The 24,811-nt window shown below is 48.0% G+C and overlaps 1 protein-coding gene across 1 annotated transcript in view; it reads left to right on the top strand.

The window, feature by feature from the left end:
* ABAT (4-aminobutyrate aminotransferase) overlaps positions 1-24,811 on the top strand; it is a 96,904-nt gene that overhangs the window by 40,685 nt on the left and 31,408 nt on the right. The window contains exons 2-5 of the mRNA XM_066382645.1: positions 10,334-10,448; positions 19,331-19,428; positions 21,168-21,197; positions 22,408-22,525. Of these exons, the coding sequence (XP_066238742.1) occupies positions 10,379-10,448; positions 19,331-19,428; positions 21,168-21,197; positions 22,408-22,525 (316 nt within the window). The 5' untranslated portion in view covers positions 10,334-10,378. The remainder of the gene's footprint in view (positions 1-10,333; positions 10,449-19,330; positions 19,429-21,167; positions 21,198-22,407; positions 22,526-24,811) is intronic.

Genomic DNA, 24,811 nt, shown 5'->3' with positions numbered 1-24,811 from the left:
GTATTCTTTTTCCCGTTCACTTTGCGCACAGGCTGGGGGCTCTCCGCCCTCTGGGGATGCTGTGTTCATGCTCCCTGCATGCATGATTTAAGTTCACTGCATTCTTCCTGATGGATCCTGATAGGCAGGGGCAAGGGGGCGGGGTGAGCTGCGACCCAGATGCCTGAGGGTGGACGAGCTTAGGGCAGACCAGCTCCTCTCTGGGAGAACGTGGAAATTCAGGCTCATCCCAGGGCTGGTGAACATGCAAAAAGCTCTTCCCAGCCCTGCAGGCTGTAGAAGGAATGAATGCCTCCTCTACAAGGTAGAGCAGGGGTCCCCAAACTTTTTACACAGGGGGCCAGTTCACTGTCCCTCAGACCACTAGAGGGCCGGACTATAAAAAAACTATGAACAAATCCCTATGCACACTGCACATATTTTATTTTAAAGTAAAAAAACAAAATGGGAACAAATACAATATTTAAAATAAAGAACAAGTAAAGTTAAATCAACAAACTGACCAGTATTTCAATGGGAACTATGCTCCTCTCACTGACCACCAGTGAAAGAGGTGCCCCTTCCGGAAGTGCGGTGGGGCCGGATAAATGGCCTCAGGGGGCCGCATGCAGCCCACGGGCCGTAGTTTGGGGACCCCTGAGGTAGAGGGATCTCTGGAAATAGACCATGGCCTAAAGTGAACCACCCCTCCTCTGTCCTGTGTTTGGCCTTAACTGAACGCCTCATGACTTCCTGGGTGGGCTTCATTCTTCTCATTTAACAGATGAGGAAACTGAAGCCCTGATGAGTTGAACAACTTTCCCAGAGTCATCAAGCTAATATATGGCATATGAGGACCCAATTTCTGGCTCATGTGACTTTCTAAACTGCACCCTCTGTCTTTCTTAGGAGTCAACACTTGCCGGTTTCCAAGAACAGTTTTCTTCTCCCCGTATACAAGTCACTGATGATTGCATGATGCCCCAAGAGGCAGATTATAGAAAATTAGGAGTGCAGAGAGGGAGAGCTGGGGCTGGTCTGCACAGATAGCCAGGGGAGGCCTCAGACGCTGGGAGGGAGGAGGGAAGCCAGGTCTGCGATAAAGCCTCTGTCCCAGCGCCATCCATCACAGCCCCATGAATGGGGGCCCTGTTAGCCATCTGCAAAACCCACCGTTCCAGCTTTATTGGTTGCCATGGCGATCCCTGGCCGACAACCAAGGCTCACTTGTGTTATTGTGTACTAATGAGTGTGCAGAAAAGCCAGTGGCTGGGACTGCAGACTGGAAAGGAATATTCCCCACCCCTGCGAGGACTTTTGTCTCTGCCCTGAAAGGAGATAAGAGAAGGAGAGAAAGCATCTTTGGACCCCAGATAGGCCTGGGGTTCACATCTAGCCAATGATGCATGCAAAGATTTCATGTTCACAGGGCAACACAGCGGAGAGATAAGCCAGACACCGTCTTCATAGGACATTTGTGGAGGGTTTACTACTTATTCAATGATTGTTTGCAACCAGGACTGCTCTGGGGGTGGCGATACAGCCGGGACCCAAGTTCCAAGCCTCGGTTCACCCTCTACTAGCCCGTGAGATAGGTTCAGTTGCTATTATCCCCATTTTACAGATGAGAAAGTTGAGGCACAGAAAGGTCACTTCACGCGTCCAAGGTCACACGGCAGATAAAGGAGAGCGGTTTCACGTTCCATGCCCCGCACACCACCTCCTCAGACCGCCACCCTGGCTCCTTTCTCCCTGGAGTCCCTCAGATGGTTAACTTGCAGAGTGAGAGCCCTCCGTTTCCAGGGCCGTGGCAGCTGTGCAGATCTGGGTCAAGTGCGGTGTCCACCACGTGCCCGTTAGGATGGCAGTTGTCCACCTCGCCTGGGGAGCTTCCCCTTGCCCAGAGCACACCCGTGCGGCTTGGGTCTAGCTGTTCTAGGTGGGCCCCATCATGGGTGCAGAGCTCCCAGCCGAGTCACTGACCTTGGAGCTCTGAGCCCTTGGACAAGCCCATCAGCCATCAGCCTGTCATGTGAGGCAAACGCTGCCACGGACAGGAAGTACATGCGGAAGGCAGCGGGCATGTAGTAAGAGAGCGAGAAACAGCGGCTGGGCCTTTCCCGACTGTTCTCTTCCCTCCAGAGCCAACGGGAAGGGTTTATTTATATATTTACATTTTGCCCTTTCGCCCTCCCGAATCCTCTCACGCTATGGATTTAAACATTGCATTAACCCATCCTGTCCCGCCCTCCAAATGCAGGAGGCAGATAAGAAGAAGCAGAGAGAACCAATTAGCATTTTAATTAAAGGGAGAGCGATGGGGAGGGGTGAGTCCACAGGAGGACTCGCTATCTGGTTAGACCAGGGTGTTCCACTCGTTATGACCGAGACCTAGAGTAAGAAACCGTGTTTATTGTCGCTCCACAGTGTGCCTGAAACAGAAATTACCCTCACTTGCATTCACTCTGATGATCCCTATTCTATTTTAGTTATCGATTGGTTTAAATTTCTCTTTCACTTCTAATCGTGTCAAAGAAGAAAGTCTGTGTTTGATGCCAGCCTGCCTGTCCCAGCTGTCAGATATCTGCAGTCTCCCATGCCATTCTAGCAAAAAGATAGAACAGGCTGAAGCCCAAAGCTTTGGGCAGTCAACTGCGCCTCGCTTTTAATTTAATAACCTACTTTGACGCCATTACATTCTTTTCCCAATCCTCTTTGTAGCAAATGAAACTTTGTGGGAGGGGGCTTGGGTAGTGATGAGAAAAGATTCTAGGAAATACAGTTTATTTACCTTTTTAAAGCAAGTTGATTTTAAAGAAATACATAAGAGAATTAAGAACGTGAGAAGTCACGCCTGAACAGGCAGAGACGCAGTGAATAGAGTGTCGGGCTGGGACGCGGAGGACCCAGGTTTGAAATCTTCAGGTCGCCGGCGTGAGCGCGGGCTCATCTGGTTTGAGCACAGCTCACCACCTTGAGTCCAAGGTCGCTGGCTCGAGCAAGGGGTCACTCTGTCTGCTGTAGCCCTCCCCGCCCCCCCATCAAGGCACAAATGAGAAAGCAATCAGTGAACAACTAAGGTGCCGCAAAGAAGAATGGATGCTTCTCATCTCTCTCCCTTCCTGCCTGTTTGTCCCTATCTGTCCCTCTCTGTCTCTCTGTCACAAAAAAAAAAAAAAAAAGAATGTGAGAAGTCATGCGCTGTGTGATGAGCCCAAGTTTGGAGAACACAGGGGGACTTGGAGTTTCAGAGACCAGAAGCACCAGCAACCAGCCTGTTTCCATACCGATTTTGGGAGTGTCCTCAAAAGCCCTCCCAATCCGGGGTCCCTCGGGCCACCCCCTTCCCCCTTCTTTTCCCAGACATGCAATCAAAGGTCCAGCAGGTTTCAAAGGGCATGGTGGGTGATCTCACCCCACTTTCAGGGCTAGGAATGGTGTGCCAAGGTTACTCAATGACTTCAGATTGCGGGGAGAGGTATATTGTTAAGTTGTTGCTTAAAAACAAATTTCAGACCTGCTCACATATTTTAATACGAATCCCTGGATCTACCAAGAGGTATTGGGTTTGTTCACCAGAGAAAATGACTCCAGGAACTCTGCTGAACTCAGAAGAACTCAACCTCGGCCCCCACTCTCTCAAGGTTTACATTTTTCTGAGTGCAATGGGAGCATTTTGGGCAAGAGAGTGATATGATATGAAGTATCTTTAAAACGGTCGGGGACCCAGTAGAAACAGGTAAAAAGAGAGCAGGAGAAGAAGCGAGGGTCACTGAGCATCTCGTTGTCCTCATCCAGGCGAGGGACAGCAGCAACTTGCATCCGCATAGTTAGGGACTTGCCCCCAAGCACGGGGGCCCCAGGTACCCTGGGCACCCACCTCTCATGCTCCAAGCAGCTCTGCCAGGGAGAGGCAGTCCCCCCTTCCGGCCAGCCCACATCTGAAGGGCTGCAGAGCAAGTCTGCAGGGAGGGTCTGCCTGTGTGCTGAACCCCATTCCTAAGTGAGTGAGAACCTTCTCCTTCCCTTCCCTCCCCTCCCCTCCCCTCCCCTCCCCTCCCCTCCCCTCCCCTCCCCTCCCCTTCCCTTCAATGCCTGAGTCCCAGACCAGCCCACGTCCTCTCACGCCTCTGAGCACTTGCTCAGGCCTTACCCACTCCCTTCTTTTGTGGCTCCTGAAACCTCCCAGCCCTTCGAGGTACAGCTCAGGTGACCCCTTACTGGCGTCGTCACTCCCGCCAGAATTAACCTCAGTGTTCCCATGGCGCCTGCTCATACCAGCCAGTAGTCATGATCCCACCACTCTAGCCTACCTTATACAGAATTAGTTGTTGACAGTAAACTGGAAAAAAAAATTTTATTTTTACAGAAACAGGAAGAGAGTCAGAGAGGGACAGATAGAGACAGATAGACAGGAAGGGAGAGAGATGAGAAGCATCAATTCTTCATTGCAGCACCTTAGTTAATTAATTCCTTTCTCATATGTGCCTTGATGGGGGGCGGGCTACAGCAGAATGAATGACTCCTTGCTCAAGCCAGTGACCTTGGGCTCAAGCCAGCGACCATGGGGCCATGTCTATGATCCCACGCTCAAGCCAGCAACCCCACGTTGAAGCTGGTGAACCCACACTCAAGCCGGATGAGACTGTGCTCAAGCCGGCGACCTCAGGGCTTTGAACCTGGGTCTTCCAAGTCCCAGTTTGACATTCTATCCACTGTGCCACAGCCTGATCAGGCCTGAAAATTTTTTATATACTGCACATATCTTGCTAGGTTATTTGAAGAATTTACCAACATGGTGGGTAAAGCAGCCTCGTATATGAAATTCTCCCATGTCCCCCTCATTCCTCTACTACTAAATTATGAGCTTGGGAAAGAGAGAAGCATTTTTTTCATCTAAGGTTCCCCTGTGCCTAAATAATGCAGTGCCTTGCCTAGAACAGGAGCTAATGAAATTTTGTTGATTGGATTAATGGGCTAGAGAAAGTGGGCAAATGACATTAACTCTCCTGGTTGCCGGAAATGAATTGCACTATGAATTAATGTCTGATAGTGATAAGTTTTGTTATAAGGTCAATTTCAACTGCGGGCCACCAAAATGTCACCTGAGAGATGTCACAATGTGACATTTTGTAATTGGAAGTGTGTGGGTGTGACTCCCCCTTTTGCAGAGCATTCAAATGTTAATATTTGAGTTCTCTGAGAGTCTCTGATATTTTACACGATTAATGGGAATTGAATTGTGTGGAGTCTTAAGAGCTCCATTTGAGACAAAGGGTTTTAAATGAGAGCTGGCAACTGCTCCTTCTATACAGTCACCATGCGGCTAAATTAACAGGCTCACCTTGAGTTGAATATTCTGGAATAGAGTAAAAAAATATCCATTGAGTTCTCAAGGAAAGAGTTTGGTTTCTCAGCTAATTGATGGTCACATTTTCCAAGCCTGTGCTTTTCTTAATAATATTCCCTCTGGCCTGACCAGGCGGTGGTGCAGTGAATGGAGCATCATCAGCCTGGGAGGCTGAGGAACCAGGTTTGAAGCCCCGAGGTTGCTGGCTTGAGCACGAGCTCATCCGGCTTGAGCACGAAATCATAGACATAACCCTATGGTCCCTGGCTTGAGCCAGAAGGGTCACTGGCTTGAAGCTCAGGGCCACTGGCTTGAGCCCAAGGTCGCCAGCTTAAGCAAGGAATCACTGGCTCAGCTGGAGCACCCGGTCAAGGCACATATGAGAAAGCAATCACTGAACAACTAAGGTGCCACAACGAAGAATTGATGCTTCTTATCTTTCTCCCTTCCTGTCTGTCCCTGTCTATCTCCACCCCCTCGCTAAAGAATAAAAAAATATATATATTCCCTCTGTGAAAGAGCAATAACATTTTCTCTCTGAACTAGATCATTTGTATTCATCAAGCCCTATATCTACTCCTATTAGGTGTTTTGTTATTTGCTGAATTAGCTGATGTGTTATAATGAAAGCGCTCTGGGGTCACACAGTCCTACACATTCCTATGACCAAGGCCAATACCATAACCCCTCCAAACATCATTCTCCTCCTATCTGAAACCGGGAGATACCCTACTCGCTGGATGGTTTAGCGGACTGAGGGGGGAGGGGTGTAGTACCCCTCAGAATCGAACCCAGCAACCTCACACCCACACAGACACTTCCACCCAGGAGGACTCCTCCAATCCCCAGTAGGAGAGAAAGTTTGCTGGCCCTGAAGTCTTTGTCCTTAGCTACCCTGCTGGGCTTTGCTTCACCTGCAGTGCTGAGCAGAAGAGGCATGTTACCACCCACGCACTCCCAAGATTTAGGGCTTATCGGCCCTGGCCGGTTGGCTCAGCGGTAGAGCGTCGGCCTGGTGTGCGGGGGACCTGGGTTCGATTCCCGGCCAGGGCACATAGGAGAAGCGCCCATTTGCTTCTCCACCCCCCCCTCCTTCCTCTCTGTCTCTCTCTTCCCCTTCCGCAGCCAAGGCTCCATTGGAGCAAAGATGGCCCGGGCGCTGGGGATGGCTCCTTGGCCTCTGCCCCAGGCGCTAGAGTGGCTCTGGTCGCGGCAGAGCGATGCCCTGGAGGGGCAAAGCATCGCCCCCTGGTGGGCAGAGCGTCGCCCTTGGCGGGAGTGCCGGGTGGATCCCGGTCGGGCGCATGCGGGAGTCTGTCTGACTGTCTCTCCCCATTTCCCGCTTCAGAAAAATACCAAAAAAAAAAAAAAGATTTAGGTCTTATCAGTCTGATACACTAGCCACAGTATTTTAGCTGGGCTCTGTTTGTACGCAGCAGGAATCCAATCCAGGTGATGTAAGCAAACCCAAAGAGGAGTGGGGGTACTTTCTGAACTTTCTAACCACGGCACTGTTAGGACGGAAACATTCTTCCCTGGCTCCTAATGTTTCTTTCCAGGTGGAGGGACATCTGTGAGCTTAACACACCTGGCCCTCCCCTGCCCTCACCGCTCACCGCCAGGGGATGGGGGCTCAGGTTCACCCCACTAGGTTCAGGAGTGAGTGTTGCATCCAACGACAAGCCAGGATTGAGATGGAGCCACAGCCCCCCGCCCCCCATCCTGGACCCACGTTCTTTCTCTTGAGCTGCTTCTCTCTGCCTAGGCTGCCTTCTGCTCCATCCAGAGACCCTGTCTGAAAGTTGGTTCCTCTCACCGGGTAGAGGGTAGCTGACCCACAGTCCCCGGGACTGTGGCCCAGCCTGGTCCAGTCCACCTGGGTCAGCGGTCACACGGAACAGACATGGCTGCCAGGTCTGCAGCCCTGTAGACAGGAGGAAGTTAGTGGGAGTAGGGAGGCATGGCGTGCTGAGAGAACATCCCCAAAGGGGTCTCCTGCACCACCCTCCCTCCCTGGGCAGCGCCAGGTGACCCATCCCCAAAGACAGGTTAATGACAGCAGCCGCCTCCTAGGGCTCTGTGGATGAGATGGGATGGCATCTGCAGCACCAGCCTGCACGTGGTGAGGGGACAAGGACTGCATCTGATTGTTCCCTGTACCCAGTGCCCATTGGAGGATCCGCACATAGTAGCTGCACCATGAAAATTCACAGAATCCCTGAATCCTCACGTCAATGCCAACCACCTCCCTCCTTCATTCACTCTTTGCTTCTAATAATACAGCCTGACATCCTATTAGCAGCAAGGGCACTGGGTTGGGGGTACTGACAGCCCATTATCCAGAGCTCAGTGCCAGACACCCACACATTTCCTTACTTGTGCTGCTAAACCCACATGCACTTGGCTTTCTGAAACCAACCCTTGCTCCATTCTGCTCTGTGGGATCTCTCTGGGTCTGTGTCCCTCACCTCTAGTCGATGCTTCTTCGGTGCTGTCATCAAGTTGGTGCTTAATGAAATATTTTGTCGCAGAATGAGTGGATGGACATCTGGGGAGTGTTTGGACTCCGTATTGCGTAATGGTGAAGTTTGCCAACTCTGGGGTCAGGCACATCTGAGTTCTGTTTTCAGATCTACCACTTAGCTTTTCCGTGCCTCAGTTTCCTCATCTGGAAAAAGGAGGACACTTCACATTGTTGTGGATATAAGTAATAATGACAGCCTGACCTGTGGTGGCGCAGTGGATAAAGCATTGACCTGGAAATGCTGAGGTCACCGGTTCGAAACCCTGGGCTTGCCTGGTCAAGGCACGTATGGGAGTTGATGCTTCCAGCTCCTCCCCTCTGTCTCTCTCTCCTCTCTCTCTCCCTCTCTGTCTCTCTCTCTCTCCCTTCTCTCTCCTCTCTAAAATGAATAAATAAAATTTTAAAAAAAATTAAAATAATAATGACAAATATTGATAGTCCTGTATGCAAAGTGACCCACAGAAAGGACTCAGGAAACAGGGTCCATAAATAATAGTAAAGAGTGAATGCTTCCATCATTGTTCTGAGATACGACACAATACAAATGAAAATACACGAGCCAAATAACAAAGCGGGTGCTTAGCAAGAAAACTCACAAACAAATATGCACAGAAAGCACGTTTGAATGGTGGCTTGGGGGGCGGGGGAGGAGAGTGGGAAGAAGTGATAAAAGGAAACAAACAATGGGGTGGGGTGCTCCCAGCCCACAACACAAAAGGAACCAACAAAGCTAAGCTCAGGGATTTGGGGGCAGGACTCAGGAGCAGTCTGGAGAGAATCAAACAGCACTCTTATTGAAGTGGGAGCTGAGAAGCTGACTCTCTGGTGCTGTGTAGGGTAACTATTCAGTTCGTCCGGACTGTTCCAATTTCAGATTGGAAAATCCCACATCCCAGGAATCCTTTCAGTCTTGAGCAAACTCAGGATGGTTGGTCATGCTGAACAGATGCACCCCCCCCCAAAAAATGGGCCACCAGATACTCCCCTGGGTCTGCAGGATTCCCAAACAGCCCAACAATATTCTGTTTGTGAACAAGGCAAAGGAAGTTTCCAGCATTTCACACTGACATCTGCTCTGGACTTTTCCTCTGTCTTGGTTCTTCCATCATGCAGAACAGACTTGTTTCGCTTGTTCCAAGTGGAGAAAGCACTGAACTTGTCTCCAGAGGCATCTCAAGCAAACTCTATCCCTTCTCTCTGTTTTTCCATCTAGGAAATGGGTGTAATCATCCTACCTGGTGTTAACTTAAAAATGAAAAGGACTTTCAAAGGGAGAGGCAAACAAGCATATGTTTGAATCAATAAGAACAGCTATTTGGGGCACACACAGTGATTCAGAAAGAAGTCCAAATACAGTGTGTCTGTACAGTCCTGGCGCACTTTTGACCAATCACAGGAAAGCAACAAAAGACAATAGAAATGTGAAATCTACACCAAATAAAAGGAAAACTCTCCCATTTTCATACCTATTCAGTGCAGCTCGATGTGGGCTCACACACAGATTTTTTAGGGCTCCTTAGGTAGCTATCCCGTATAGCCTCTACAGACTCGTCACTGACTGATGGCCTACCAGAATGGGGTTTCTCCACCAAACTGCTGGTTTCCTTCAACTGCTTATCCCACCGAGTAATGCTATTCCTATGTGGTGGCGCTTCGTTATAAATGCGCCGATATTCACGTTGCACTTTGGTCACAGATTCAAATTTAGCGAGCCACAGAACACACTGAACTTTCCTCTGTACCGTCCACATCTCGACTGGCATGGCCGTGGGCTGCTCCGCTGTATACACGGTTTTACGTCATCATCTGCGCATGCGCACATGCTGCCACATCATCCTACAGAAACTGGGAGGGTTTTCCTTTTATTTGGTTCAGATTTCACATTTCTATTGTCTTTTGTTGCTTTCCTATGACTGGTCAAAAGTGCACCATGACTTTACAGACACACTGTAGTGTTTTGATTAGGAGATAAAGGCAGTGGGCATTATGAGAGGGCACGGGGAACAATTAAATCAGTGGAAAGGAGGCATGTCTTTGGTGCAGATAACATGGCAGAGTGCTGTTTTTTCTGAAGAATGTTTTTAATTTTTAGTCCAGCTGTCATCAGTCCCATAGTCATATTTGCCTTCTTGTTCTCTTTGCAAACAAGGTTGCTTTAGTCTCAATCCAAAGGGTATTTCATCCTGTTTTAACTCCGAGATTTGAGGCATAAGACACGAAGGCAATTTCTCTGGTAAGGCAGCGCTGGCTCCATTTTAAAGTGGATCCGTTTATTGTTTTTTTGACAGTAGGGTATGGTCAAGGTCAAGTGAAAATGCATGTGAGTGGGCTTTGATTTAGGGTGTATATTCAGTATGAAAGCGAAGGATTTGATGTCAGAAGGACCTTCTCCACTATGTGGGGAATTGTGGTGGGTGGGATACTTGGCCAGAGGGGGAGTGGACTTCACCTGCCTAATTCTGCATTTCTGGTTCTTTCAGGGTGGGTACGCGTGAAGGGGGTCTCTGTTCCCGAAGGAGGGGACCATGGCCTCCATGTTGCTCACCCGGCGGCTGGCCTGCAGATTCCAGCACAACTACCGCCTGCTTGTGCCCGGTAAGCCCCGGCAGTCTTGGCAGGAGACTCAATTCAGACTAGGGATTCCGGGCTGGGAGGGACCTTGGGGATAAAGGCACTGGTCAACCGGTGCTTCTGGGGCCGTCCCACCGTCCCCCAGAAAGCGGTGCCCGTCCCCACCCCCTCTCATTCCCCCACTCTGCCACAGGCTTCTGTCCCCAGGCAGACAATTCAGCAATGGCCGGGGAGCTGACCCACCACCTGCTTGCACGGAAGTGGTGGCCCCAACAGCTAGAAGGGCCCAGGCTGTCCCCACAGGGACCACCCAGCCAAACACACAGCTTGAGCTGCTGCCAATGCCAAGAAACAAAGCAAGCAACAGAATCCTTGCCATCCCTGTGAAGGCTAGCTGTGCTCCCAGGGCGCCGGCAGGAGGCGGCCTCCCTGGAATGTCCCACCTCGACTTCCCTCTCCCTCACCTCCTCACACCCCACCCCCAACCAGCCGCTAGCCCCACCGGCTCAGCCACCCCTCAGTCCCTCTCCGATGTCCTCCCTTCCTCTCTGCCTCTCTGAGTTCAGGCAGCTTAACCAAGTGGGCTTCAATCAGCGAGCAACTGCTTGCATGATCTCGTGAGGCCCACCCCGCAGGGTCCCCACGAGGAAGGCAGGAGTGAAGCCCATTTTACAGGTGAGAGAGCGGGGGCTCAGAGAAGCAGAGTCCTTTGCCCAAGGTCACAGCCACGTGACTGCAAGTGAGTTATCACCCCTCCTCTGTGTGCCTCCGCGCGCGGCTCCGGGAGAGGGGGAGGCTAGCAGTGACCTCCCTTTGCGCGCCTTGTGCCTCCAGTCTGTCCCCCATTTGTCATCACGGTGTCCCTTTGTCGTCGGTCCTGCCTGCCTTCTGAAGACAGATTGCTGGCCGTGTCCTCGGCCCACACGTTCGCGTCCTGGGTGGGATAAAAAGCAGGGACGTTCGCTCCTCTCCCGGGAGCGTTAGCAGGCTTCATTTTAAAGTAAACGTTTTACCTGGGGGTGATTTTAGATATACGGAGAGGTTACAAAGATAATACAGAGAGGTTCAATAAGGCCCCTCACGCAGTTCCCCACTTGTTAACATCTTACATCACAAGGATGCTATTGTCCACGCTTCAGAAACTGTCCTTGGTACGTCACTATTAACCGGGCTCCAGGCTTCCTTTGGATTTCACCAGTTTTTCCCTTAATGCCTCTTTTTGTCCCAGGAGCTAATCCAAGTTTCCACATCACACGTCACCTCACCTCTCCCGTCTCCTTGCTCTGTGACAGTTTTTGCATCTTTTCTCATTCTTGACCTTGTTAGCCTTGAGGGGTCATTAGTAGGTTTTGAGGTTTTGTTTTGTGTTATTTAATTATTAAAGAAGCATATAAATGCTTACTTATTATTATGTTAAAAAAAAATAAGCCAAAACCAGAATAATTGAGGTCTAGTATGCACCAAGTAGGGAGAATCGTGGCCATGGAAGATTCATTTATTCCATAGCTGGTATTGTTGAGCCGCCTCCTAGCTGGGGAATGCTGGACTGGGTGCTGAGGATACATCAGAGAAAAAAAAATAAAAAAACATGGACTCCCGGGAGCTCCAGCCTGGACGGCACATGTGGCTCAGTCTTTCCCAATGACATCTGAGCCTTCCCAAGGAGGCATGACGGAAAGAGCAGTGGATTAGGACTCTTAAGATAGGGCTACTGGCTTCCTCCACTACCTGTTAGCCAAGTGAGCCTTACCAGTGGGCAGAACGCCAGGCTTCAGTTTTCCCATCAAGAAAGTGGGGATAATAATGATATCCTCCCTGCTTCACAAGTGACTTCTGTCAGAAGAAATGGTTCATGTGAAAGCACTTCATTTATACTTACAGGAGGGTGGGGAGTGTCCTAGCTCCCATTGTACAAGCGTGGATACAGAGACACAACGCAAACAAACAGAAGCGGCTACGTCAGAGTTCCTTAGCTCTGCGTTTTCTAGGCTGGAGCTGAGGCTCTGGCACACCTGTGCCAGGTTTAGAAAATGATACAATAAGGTTTTTTTTTTCTTTTGGCCTATCAATTTGGCATACCTAGAATGGATCATAGATGACGGATGGATGGATGAATAGATAATAGATAGACATAGATAGGTAGGTAGGTAGGTAGGTAGGTATAGGTAGGTAGATAGATAGATGGAGGGTTTTTTAAAATATTTATTTATTTATTTCAGAGACAGAGCGAGAATCAGAGAGAGGAATAGATAGGGACAGACAGACAGGAACGGAGAGAGATGAGAAGCATCAATCATCAGTTTTTCGTTGCAACACCCTAGTTGTTCATTGATTGTTTTCTCATATGTGCCTTGACTGTGGGCCTTCAGCAGACTGAGTAACCCCTTGCTCGAGTCAGCGATCTTGGATCCAAGCTGGTGAGCTTTTTGCTCACACCAGATGAGCCCGCGCTCAAGCTGGCAACCTCGGGGTCTCGAACCTGGGTCCTTCCGCATCCCAGTCCGACGCTCTATCCACTGCGCCACCGCCTGGTCAGGCGATAGATGGAGTTTTTAATACTAAATACAATGTTGGCAAAGATACCAAAATCTGTGTACTCTCATATGCTGCTTATGGGCAAGTAACAATAGGAGAATGGTTTTAAAATTATAGGAATAATAGCTTATCCTTAACCCACTAGTCCTTGCCACAACTCAACTAAACAGGAAACTGAGACTCAGAGGAATGATGTAACCTGCCCAGAGCTACCAAGGGGCTGTATCAGGCTTGGAACTGAGCCAGTATGGCCCAAGGGCTCACACCCTTAACCACTGTATTAGTTATCTGTTACCGTGTAACAAATAGCCCTGAACGTAGCCAATGAAAATAGTGTATGTTTATTATCTCAGAGTGTCTGTGGACTGGGAATCCAGGTGACTTCTGGCTCCTCTGGCTCCAGATGTCTCACGAGGGTGCCCCTGAGCAATTCGCTGAGGCCCACGGTCAGAGCTGCAGGTGCCCTTCCAAGCTCACTCGTGTGATTTGCTGAATTTGTGACTGCGTGGACCGCTTCTAGAGCAGCTAGCTTTGTGGCCACGGCTTTGTCTGAGAGAGGGAGAGCAGGAGAGCGCCTGTCAGAAGCCACAACCTGGTCCCATGGCCACTGTGAGCACATGCTTCCGTGTGTGTCTCCACCCCTCCCATCTCCATAAAAGCCACTAAACATGAGGACATTTCTTGGCCTGGGACATAATTCCCAATGGTATCATTTCACACCACCTCTAAAATAAGTTTATGATCTTACATTGACTAGCAGAATTCAGAGACCGGGAGACTTACTGCAAAATGGTTTTCTTTGAGTACTGAAATAGGCGTGGGTTGTTTTATTTTTTCATTGTTACTTGATATTTCCTCAATGAGCATGCTATCAAAAAGTAAGTGAGTGGACTTCCTTCCTCAGGGGAGGAAGATAAGATTATTTAAAAGAGAAGCAGAACAAACAACTCCAGGTGAACTTGACCTTGACTTTGACCAGGCTCATACCCTTGCTGTTTGGGAAAATGCCATTTATTTATTACTCTCAGTGTAAAGATCAAGAGGACATTAAAAACATTTGATAGTTGTTTTTATAGTTCGAAGTTAAAAATTGACTCTGTGGGTTGGCATGGGCACTGAGAGTGGCTGGCATCACTATTAGACCCAGAGGGCTGGGCTGGACTTACCCACTGTGCCTGGTCTTGTGTGTCAAGGCAGACCCCTGCCTTTTTTTTGCTTGTGCTTTTTTTTTTTGTATTTTTCTGAAGCTGGAAACTGGGAGGCAGTCAGACAGACTCCCGCATGCGCCCGACCAGGATCCACCCGGCATGCCCACCAGGGGGCGATGCTCTGTCCATCTGGGGTGTCACTCTGTTGCAACCAGAGCCATTCTAGCACCTGAGGCAGAGGCCATGGAGCCATCCTCAGCGCCTGGGCCAACTTTGCTCCAGTGGAGCCTTGGCTGTGGGAGGGGAAGAGAGAGAGGAAGGAGAGGGGAAGGGGTGGAGAAGCAGATGGGCGCTTCTCCTGTGTGCCCTGGCCGGGAATCGAACCCGGGACTCCTGCACGCCAGGCCAACGCTCTACCACTGAGCCAACCGGCTAGGGCTGCTTGTGCTTCTGATAATAATTTTCCTCCGGGGGAAGCAAGTTGTTTTTCTGCAAATGTTTCATTTTAAAGATCTACACTCGATGAAATCAAAGATTGCATCAGTATGTTCTGATTATCAGGGAGAGGTCAGGCAGACAAATTCCTAGTTTAGCCATTTTCCCACAGTGTGACTTCGGGCAAATTAATTGAACTTTCTGAGATTTAGTGCCTTCTTCTGTAACATGCAAATAACATTTACCTCCTAGGGGGTTGTGAGGATTAAATGAGGCAACCTATGTAAAGTGCTCAGGATAATACCTGGTACATCCACCATAAGAGCCTGATAAGTGAGTATCTGCTTGGGTGGCTTGATATAAGAAGTCCCAGAAAAGGCTGCCTTGATGATTCATATCTTTTTTTTTCTTTTTTTTTTTTTTTAAGTGAGAGGAGGGGAGACAGACAGACTTCCACATGCACCCCGACTGGGATGCACCTGGCAACCCCCATCTAGGGCCAATGCTCGGATCAACTGAGCTATCCTCAACACCTGAGGCCAATGCTCAGACCAACTGAGCCACTGGCTGCCAGACGGGAAGAGAGAGAGGAGGGGCAGAGGGAGAGGAAGAGAAGCAGATGGTAGCTTTACATGTGTGCCCAGATCAGGGATCAAACCCAGGACATCCACACGCTGGACCAATGCTCTATCCATTAAGCCAACCGGCCAGGGCCTTGACCATTCAAATCTTGTTCTTTTCTCTTGTGGTTTGTGACATTATATATCATTATTAAGAGAATTAAGAGGATGTTATATATCATTGGTATTGTAATGGTATTTGGTATTTGATTGTGCTGAAATTTGATTATTTTTCTCTACAAAATTCAAAATTGAGATATAGTAGAAAAAACCAAAGTTTTGGACCCGGATTCAAATCCTGCCTTTGCAACTCATTAGCTATGTGACCTTGAGAAAGTCACTTAACCTCTCTGATTCTCATCCCTAAAATGGGAATGACAATCCCATCTCACGACTTGGTTGTGGATTGATTAAAACAACAGATGAGAGTTTGCTTAGGAAGAGCCTGCCGAGCTCACCTGTTCGCTTCTCCATCTCTTTTCTCTTGACAGCACAGTTGTCAACAAACTTAGCAGGCTCTGGTTTTCCGGATCTCTATCCAAAGGTCTTGGCTTTCTTCCATCCATACCCACTAAAGACTTGGCACGTGGTAGGAACTGATGAAGCTCTTGGAACAGACAGACCTGTCTGCCTTGCCCCTGGCCCTCATCTTCCCTGTTCCATGCCCCGTCAGTCCCTGCTCCCAACACACAGGTTCTCGTCCTCTCTCCGCCGCCTCTCCCTACCCTACCTCCCCGGCCCTGTTTACCCAGAGGCTTGCCATTGTCATAGCTGCAGCTCCCACTGCTAACTCCCTCCATCCCCGGTATTCCCACTTTGTAATTCCCAAGAAATCTGATTGCAACAATGTGAGATCAAGACATTTTTCTGGAGCCTGACCAGGCGGTGGCGCAGTGGATAGAGTGTCGGACTGGGATGCGGAGGACCCAGGTTCGAGACCCTGAGGTCGCCAGCTTTGAGCAAGGGGTCATTCGGTCTGCTGAAGGCCCACGGTCAAGACACATATGAGAAAGCAGTCAATGAACAACTAAGGTGTAACAACAAAAAACTAATGATTGATGCTTCTCATCTATCTCCGTTCCTGTCTGTCTGTCCCTATCTATCCCTCTCTCTGACTCTCTGTAAAAAAAAAAAAAAAAAAAAAGACATTTTTCTGGAGAAAAGAAGGGAGGACTTGTGTGTTCTTATTTGGAGGACAGCTTGCTAATTCTGGGTTTTTTATTTTCCCCCTTTGCCTGAAACAAAGCAAGATCAGCACCGATTAAGAGCTATTTTTATCTAGGTATGCATCCGTGTTTTATGCAGGTCTAGTTGGAATCAGTCTTGACCAGTAACCTGGTGTTCTGGCCAAGGAAGAAATAAATAGTGGAGAATAAAAAAGAAAAAGCCATCGAAATGTCTCATGACCTTTAACTCTCTGCTAATAGAATCAACTCTTTAGGAATTTCCTTTTCATTTTCAGATCAAACAGAAAACAACAAAAGCTGGTTTTTTCATGCCTTAAAATAAGGGCAGTTTTAGATTTTTAACTGGACTTTACATTCAAAGGCAACATAGTTAATTACCTTACATAATTAATTCAGAAGTCTTCTTTGTTACCCAAAACAATTGTGAAAAATTAACAATTAATTTAGACCCTGGCTGTTTGGCTCAGTAGTAGAGCATCCACCTGGCCTGTGGATGTGCTGGGTTCAATTCTGGTCAGAGCACTCAGGAAAAGGGCCCATCTGCTTCTCTACCCCTCCCTCCCCCTTTCCTCTCTCTTTCTCTCTCTCTCTCCCTCTCCCTCTCTCTCTCTCTCTCTCTCTCTCTCTCTCTCTCTCTCTCTCTCTCTCTCCCTCTCTTGCAGCCATGACTCAATTGGAGCAAGTTGGCCCCAGGCACTGAGGATGGCTCCATTGCCACTACCTCAGGTGCTAAGAAGAGCTCAGTTGCTGAGCAGCAGAGCAATGCCCCAGATGGGCAGCATGTCGCCCCCTAGTGGGCTTGCCAGGTGTATTCGGTCGGGGAGCATGCAGGAGTCTGTCTCTCTGCCTCCCTGCTTCTCACTGAATAAAAAAAGAGAGAAATAATTAATTTAAATATGTTTTCTAATGTCATGGTTTTATATGATTTGGAAAGCTCTGTGTGTGTGTATGTGAAAGAGAGAGAGAAGGAGAAAGAAATACTAGCACCTTTCTTCACCTCTCTGAGTTTAATTTCCTCTCCTATGTAATGGAAACAGTAACAACTCCCCCTCAGGGCTATGTAAAGATGAGATGAGATCATATATATGATTTATATAAAATCACTAGAGATTCCCTAGTTTGATGCAATTATGGCAACCCAAGGAAGAGGAACTAGCATTTCCCAAACACCAAATATGCTCTAGAAAGACAAAAGATAACCAGGGACATAAAATGAATTTCCAGGGGTTCCTGATTACGAATGGGAAATCATTACACCCTTCTCTTGGGTCCGCCATGCTGCCTTTCACTCAGGGCTCAGCGAGACAGGGTCGAGGCAACCTCTGCATCTCAGCAACACGCTGAGCTAAAAAGCCTCGTGGAGTTAGCCTGGGAGCTCAAACACCCTTTATCATTTTATCACTATACAAAAAAGATAAAATGAGTTTCAAGCAAGTGACTTTGTGGCCAAAACTTTTTTTTAACAACAACAACAAAAATCTGTAAGTGCGGACCGTTTGAATTTAGACATTTCATTGTTTTCTGCTGGGTAGTTTCTGATTGTCGCAACTAGGGACACAACTTGGGGAGGAAGAGCTACTGGCATCTAGTGGGTTGAAGCCAGGGCTGCTGCTCAACATCCTACAGTGCACAGGACGGCCCCACAACAGAGAACGACCTGGCCCAAAATGTCAACAGTGCCGGCCCTGGCCGGTTGGCTCAGCGGTAGAGCGTTGGCCTGGCGTGCGGGGGACCCAGGTTCGATTCCCGGCCAGGGCACATAGGAGAAGCGCCCATCTGCTTCTCCACCCCCCCCTCCTTTCTCTCTGTCTCTCTCTTCCCCTCCCGCAGCCAAGGCTCCATTGGAGCAAAGATGGCCCGGGCGCTGGGGATGGCTCCTTGGCCTCTGCCCCAGGCGCTAGAGTGGCGCCCCGGAGGGGCAGAGCATCGCCCCTGGTGGGCAGAGCGTCGCCCCTGGTGGGCGTGCCGGGTGGATCCCGGTGGGGCGCATGCGGGAGTCTGTCTGACTGTCTCTCCCCGTTTCCAGCTTTAGAAAAAAAAAAAAAAATGTCAACAGTGCCAAGGCTGAGAAACCCTAGTCCATGTAATATTTGTATTTGGTTAATTTTTTCGAGATTTGGATGGTTTTATAATCTGATCTTTCACATGCTAATACCATGGGCATCTTTCCATATTCATAAATATTTAATATGTCTATCTTGAAACTATTAATGGATGCACAATATTCCGTTGTCCATGAAATGGTGGAATATGTCATATTCTATTTTGCTATCCTCCATTGCTGGACATTCAGTAGTTTTATCTGTATTGTTTGAGACAATACTATTATTTTTCAGCAAGAAAGAGAGACAGAGAGACAGGCAGGAAGGGAGAGAGATGAGAAGCATCAACTTGTAATTGCGGCACTTTAGTTGTTCATAGATTGCTTCTCATACATGCTTGACCAGAGGGCTCCAGCTGAGCCAGTGACCCCTTGCTCAAGCCAGCAACCATGAGCTTTAAGCCAGCAACCATGGAATCATGTGAATGATCCCATGCTCAAGCCGGTGAGCCTGCACTCAAGCAGCAACCTCGGTGTTTCAAACCTGGGACCTCAGCATCCCAGATTGATGCTCTATCCACTGCGCCACCAACCTGCATCTTTCTGCACTGGTCCCATTATTTTCTTAGGATGAATTATGAAATATGAGGTTGTTCAGTCAAAAGGAACAGGAAGCCGGCATCAGCTTATACTCACACTAGCAAGACGCAGGCATGCCTGTTTGCCTACAACATCATTGGCACTGGGCTTTCCCGTGTTAAAAAATCCTCAGTGTTTTTGTGGTGCCCGGGTCTGGCCAAACTCAGTATTCTGGGGTGGTCTGGCTGAAATGGGGTCGAGATCCTGGGCCTGCCTCTGTTGGGAACATTGGGTCTGTTAGGACAGAATTCTCACTATATCTACTGTCACCAAGGGTTCTCATTATCTTTGTTTATTGCAGGATCCAGACATATCAGTCAGGCTGCAGCCAAAGTCGATGTTGAATTTGATTATGACGGGCCCTTGATGAAGACGGAAGTCCCAGGGCCTAGATCTCGGGTGAGTTGAGCATACCTGAGTGGGAGTTTTGGTAAAGAGCAGTAGAGGTCAATGAAGTAGGAACACAGCTAAGCTCAGGAACTGTATTCTTAGCTGCCTTCAGAGATTTTACCTTTAGAGATCTGGAACATTAAGGGAGGCCACTCTGCCATAAGAAGGCTTCTTAGAGGAGATGTATCAGTATCTGCTACCACAGTAATGCTGCATAACAAACCATCACAAAACCTCAGTAGCATACAGATTGCTCATGCATCTAGGGTTAACTGGGAGTTGGCTAGGCAGCTCTATTGGGCCCATCTACATGCCTGGGGAATGACTGGTCATCAGTTGATCTAGGTTAGGCTTGATTTGGTCACTGCAGTGACTTGGCTCTGCTCCATGTGTCTCTCATCCTCCAGCACGCTGGGCTGGGCTTATCCTCATGGTGGTGGTAGTAAAGAACATGCTAGATAAGTCTCTGGAGGTCCAAGCCCCACACTGGCCCACCATCACTTCCACCTTGTTCTGTTGGCCAAAGCAAGTCAAAGACTGGGGCAGAGCATCCTACCAAGAGTGGGAGAGCGTGGCAGTGCTGCATGGCATGGAGAGCGAATGATCTTGAGCTGGAACTTGAAGGACAAAAAAGAGGAATTTGCCAAAGAAGTGCATTCTGTTCTAGGAAAGTGGAATGGTATCTGGAGAGGCATGCAGGGTGACAGTATATGGCATACGAGAGACACTAAATAGCTCTGAATCCCGGGAGTAAATGCCAGTGTGCGAGGTGGAAGAGACACGATTTGAGTGATGAGGGAGATTGGAAGGTCTCCTCAGAGATGCTACAAAATCTGCCTGTAAGAGCTTTCGGAAGGCTGACTAACCTTGATTCTGTGAAGTGACCTGAATGCTGTTTCTGATGTTTGCACCTAAAAAATAACAGTGTTAACATTTTTCATACAAATTAAATGTTTTTCTTTGCAGATTTTATCCAGTGTCATTTGTTAGTGGCAAAAGATACCCCTTTTGTCACTGCAACTGTTTATAAATCTGGAAATGTTTGCAGTAATAAATGATTGCAGTTATTATCTGCTATAAAAAGGAGAGATTTTTCATGCATATTTCTATTGGGAGGCGGTGGATTTTGATTTAATAGTAGTGAAATACTTTTGGAATGATTTTTAATATTTTTGTCATTAATATTTTCCAATTTAATGTGGAAATATATCATTTTGTAACATGAATTGCCAGAGTTTATTTTATGTTGTCATTTTTAGAGATTGAGTCTTTATAATACTAAAGCAACTGGTGTATAATTCCCAGTTTCTATGTAGAATTGCCCAGGCATCTATGGAGTATTCAGAATATAATCATGAATGGGATGTTATATCTTCATTTGATTTTATTTTCCTAACACAGTGTTAAAGCCATGTTTTTCTAAATAAAAAAAACAAAAACATACTTTTACAGACACTTAGTAAACACTTTCGGCTTAAATTTTTTCATTAAATATTTTAGTTTATTTGACTATCTTTCAGGTGTCTAAATCTCCAGTCTGTCTGTTGATCTGGTCATTTAACTGTCAGAGGTAGTTTACCACCAACTAGTTATAGTAAACAATCTTAAAATATAATATTGTTGACTAATTAACTATTAAGTTATTGACATGAAGGGGGAAGAAGCCCCAAGACTTGGAAGACGTGAGAGATTTTGAGCTACTGTGGAAGGGTGCGTCCCTGCTCTAATGCTGCTTTTCTCGCCCGCAGGAGTTAATGAAGCAGCTGAATATAATTCAGGTAAGCGGGGACGAGGCAGAGTTCCTTCCTTTGCTTCTCTATTCCAGTTTAGCCGAGGAGCCCAGGTGCTTACTCTATGCTGACTCTTTAAAAAAAAAAAATGCAGCTGACTTTTATTTTGAAGCTTTTTTTCTAATTTTCCTTGTGATTTCTCCTTTGACTTGTTGGTGGTCATTTGTGTGTTGTTTAATTTCTACATTTTGGTGAACTTCTCAAAGTTTCTTTCTGTTGCTGATTTCTGATTTCATTGCATTATGGTTGGACAATATATTTTGTGGGATTTCAATCCTTTCAAATTTACTGAGCCTTTTCATGGCCCAGCATATGGTCCATCTGGGAAAGTGTTCCATGTGTACTTGAGAAGAATGTGTATTCTCCTGTTGTTGAGTGGGGTGTTCTGTAACTATTAGATCTATTGGTTTAGAACATTGTGCAAGTCTATTATTTCCTTGTTAATCTTCTGCCCAACCGTTCTATCCATTATTGAAAGCCATGTATTCAAGTCTCCCAATACATAGAGGACTTTCTTGTAGAACTATTTTTCCCTTCAGTGCTCTCAGTTTTCTGTTTCATAAATTTCATATATTGTGGGGCTCTGTTATTAGGTGCTTGTATGTTTATAATTGTTACATCTTCTTAGTGGACTGACCCGTCGTCATCATAAAATCCCTCTCTTTATTTCTAGTAACATTTTTGTGTTTGGTTTAATAGTCGATTTTGTCTGATATTAGTGTAAACCGTTTCAGCTTTCTTATGATTGCTATAAGAATCATGTATCTCTTTGCATCCTTTTACCTTTAACCTATTTGCATTCTTGAAACTAAAGTATGTCACGTGTCAAACAGCCTATGCATAGGAATTCATCGGAAGCGATAAAATATCCCCTAATTTTTGTGAGCAGTCCATCCTAACAGAACTATCTTCAGAGTTATGTTATCAATCTTTTTGCTGTGGTATATAAAACACACACAGAAAACTTCATACAATACATATTCGCAGCTTAATAAACGATTATAAAGCAAATCGCCCATGTAATTATCCCCAGGGCAAAAAAAAAAAATGTGACGTTGCCAGCACCCACAAAGATCTTCCATGTGCCCATAGGATGGTCAGGTCATGCTGTTTTTTTTCACTGATTCAAGCTTAATTCTAAAAGATTAAGAATCCGGGGAGCTGCGGTGAGCCTGACTCAGTCTTTTCTTTCCCGAAGAATGCAGAGGCTGTGCATTTCTTCTGCAATTATGAAGAGAGCCGGGGCAATTACTTGGTGGATGTGGATGGCAACCGAATGTTGGATCTTTACTCCCAGATCTCCTCTGTCCCCATAGGTAAGAGCTGGAGAATCAGTCCTTGAAGGTACTTCCGCTCCCTCTCAGTCGTGGCTACCCAGACTTCAGAAGTCCCTTCCAGCAGGCGCACCCCTGCCTGTTACCAGGGACTTCCCTCGAGGGCAGAGCAGAGGAACAGGTCATTCACAGGAGGTGTATTACTAGGGACTTGACGTGTCTCCTCTCCAGAAACCTACGCAGTAATTATGCATCAGTATTCGGTTTTGTAGCTCGATAAGCAAACGGGGTGAAGTTTAGCAGCTTGCAGAGGAAACTTAGCCACGATGTGAACCCAGGTCCTGGGACCAGACTATGGTGTCAGCTGTCTTTGGTCGGGTTTCCTAGAAGAAGAGCCCGAGGCAGGATTCTGTGCCTGTAGTTTATTAAGGGAGAGCTCTCTGCAGAAAAGGGAGGGAAGGAAGTGGCATCGGCAGGGGCCAGAGCTAAAATAACGATGAGCTGTCTGCCAGAGACCAACTACTGCCTGGTCCCCAGCGGGCTCTTGAGCATGCATTGTGCCCCAGAGTGGGTCTCAGGCCGCGGCAAAGAAATCGGCTTTTTTTGTACCTCCGTGCCAGTCAGTCATTGCCCATCAGCTGCCCAAGGAAGGACATGCCATCTCTGAGGTAAAGTGGCTTCCATTCACCAAGTGCAATTTTCCAGAGAAAGAGGCAGCTGGAGCCATTATCACCCACAGGCACAGCAGCTGGGAGAGGGGCGGCCTGCCCGGAAAAGGTGCCCTACTGGGCCCACAGCGACACCTGCCTCCCCAGCTCACCTTCCGGCTGCACAGCGTGCGACTTGCTGCTGTAGGAAGGCACACAGGTGACAGGATGGACAGGGCTGACATAGACATGCAGTAGCTGGTGTTTGCAGCTTGGCTGGCTGGTGTCTCCCTGGTCTGTGGCTTCCCGTGGACGCGCTGGTCTGGAGGCTGACCGTCCGGCGAAGCTCGTCCATTCATGGATGATGCTGGGACGTCCTCTGCACCCCACCAGCAGCTCCCCACCCCCAGAGGCCTTGGGCCTTTCCCCTGAGACCCCAGGTCAGGTCTCCACTCCTCCTCTCCTGTCGCCCATCGCAGTCCCTCAAACTATTCATTTCCCATTAAGATGCAATTAGACAGTAAGTGAATGACTTATTCTTTTTGGAAAGTCCCATCATTCAGAGTTGCCTTGGCCTTTGAAGGTGTTTTGGATGGTAAGATTTACAAACTCCTGTCTCCGTTCTGTGTCAGAGTGAAAGGGATGAGATCTGGAGCTATCATGGGTTGAATCTTGGGTCCACCATGTTTAGCCATGGGACTGTGGGCCAGTGTCTTCGCATTGACGCCTACATCCTCCACCCCCTGGGCTCCCTCACGTGGAATCCCCAGCCAGCCGGCGTACACACGGGGGTGTAAGGGTCAGGCCTGCAGCGGTTGTTAAAAGACTAGCAGTTCTAACTTTCTCCCTCTGGCTACCTTTTCTCTGTCGTCCTTGAGATGATTTTTTAAACTAATAATTACTGAGAATTTGCTATGTGTCTGGCATATTGCTAAGTACCTTACACGTTAGCTCATTAAATCCCTACGACAGTCCTATAGCATTGAATCTTTTAACATCACCCCGAGTTCACTGATGGGGGAGCCAGTGCAGGATTTGCCCAGTGTGTCCAGGAAGCCAGAGGACTTGAACCAGTGACTCTCTGCTTCCTAAGCTTCTGTGTTAGCAACCTCCCAGACAGCCGCTCCTGCTCTGCTGTGGGGAGTGGTCCACGGCTCCAAAAGCCCAAGGGGAGGACTTCCCTGATCAGAGGGGCTGCGCGTGCTTTCATCTGTCCCCCTCCTCCTCCTCCTCCTCCTCCTCCTCCTCCTCCTCTTTCTAACTGATTGATCTTAGAGAGAGGGCAAGGGAGAGAGAGAAACATTGATTTGTTGTTCCACTGATTTATGCATTCATTTGTTGATTCTTATATGTGCCCTGACTGGGATCGAACCTGAAACCCTGGTGTATGAGGACAACACTCTAACTAACTGAGCTACCTGGCCAGGGCTCATCTGTCCTTCTGAAGCCAACAGAAAGCTGAATCTGTGGCTTAACAGGGTCTTCCTGGACCTGCTCACCTCCTGAGGCAGAAAAGTCAGAAGCACCCAGGCAATGTAATAAAGAGCCAGAAAACAGTTGGGGGAAGAAACATCAAATTCCTTCCTTGAACAATGAGCGCTTTCCAGCCTTGGGCCCAGCACAGCTTGGACTGGCATGGGGCGGGGCAGGGACAATGGGGGGAGACTGGTAACAACCCTCT

The sequence above is a fragment of the Saccopteryx leptura genome, chromosome 4, assembly GCF_036850995.1.
Source record: "Saccopteryx leptura isolate mSacLep1 chromosome 4, mSacLep1_pri_phased_curated, whole genome shotgun sequence".
NCBI classification, from domain to species: domain Eukaryota; kingdom Metazoa; phylum Chordata; class Mammalia; order Chiroptera; family Emballonuridae; genus Saccopteryx; species Saccopteryx leptura.
The sequence above is the reverse complement of the archived record's forward strand: the minus strand, read 5'-3'. Positions and strand labels throughout refer to the sequence as shown.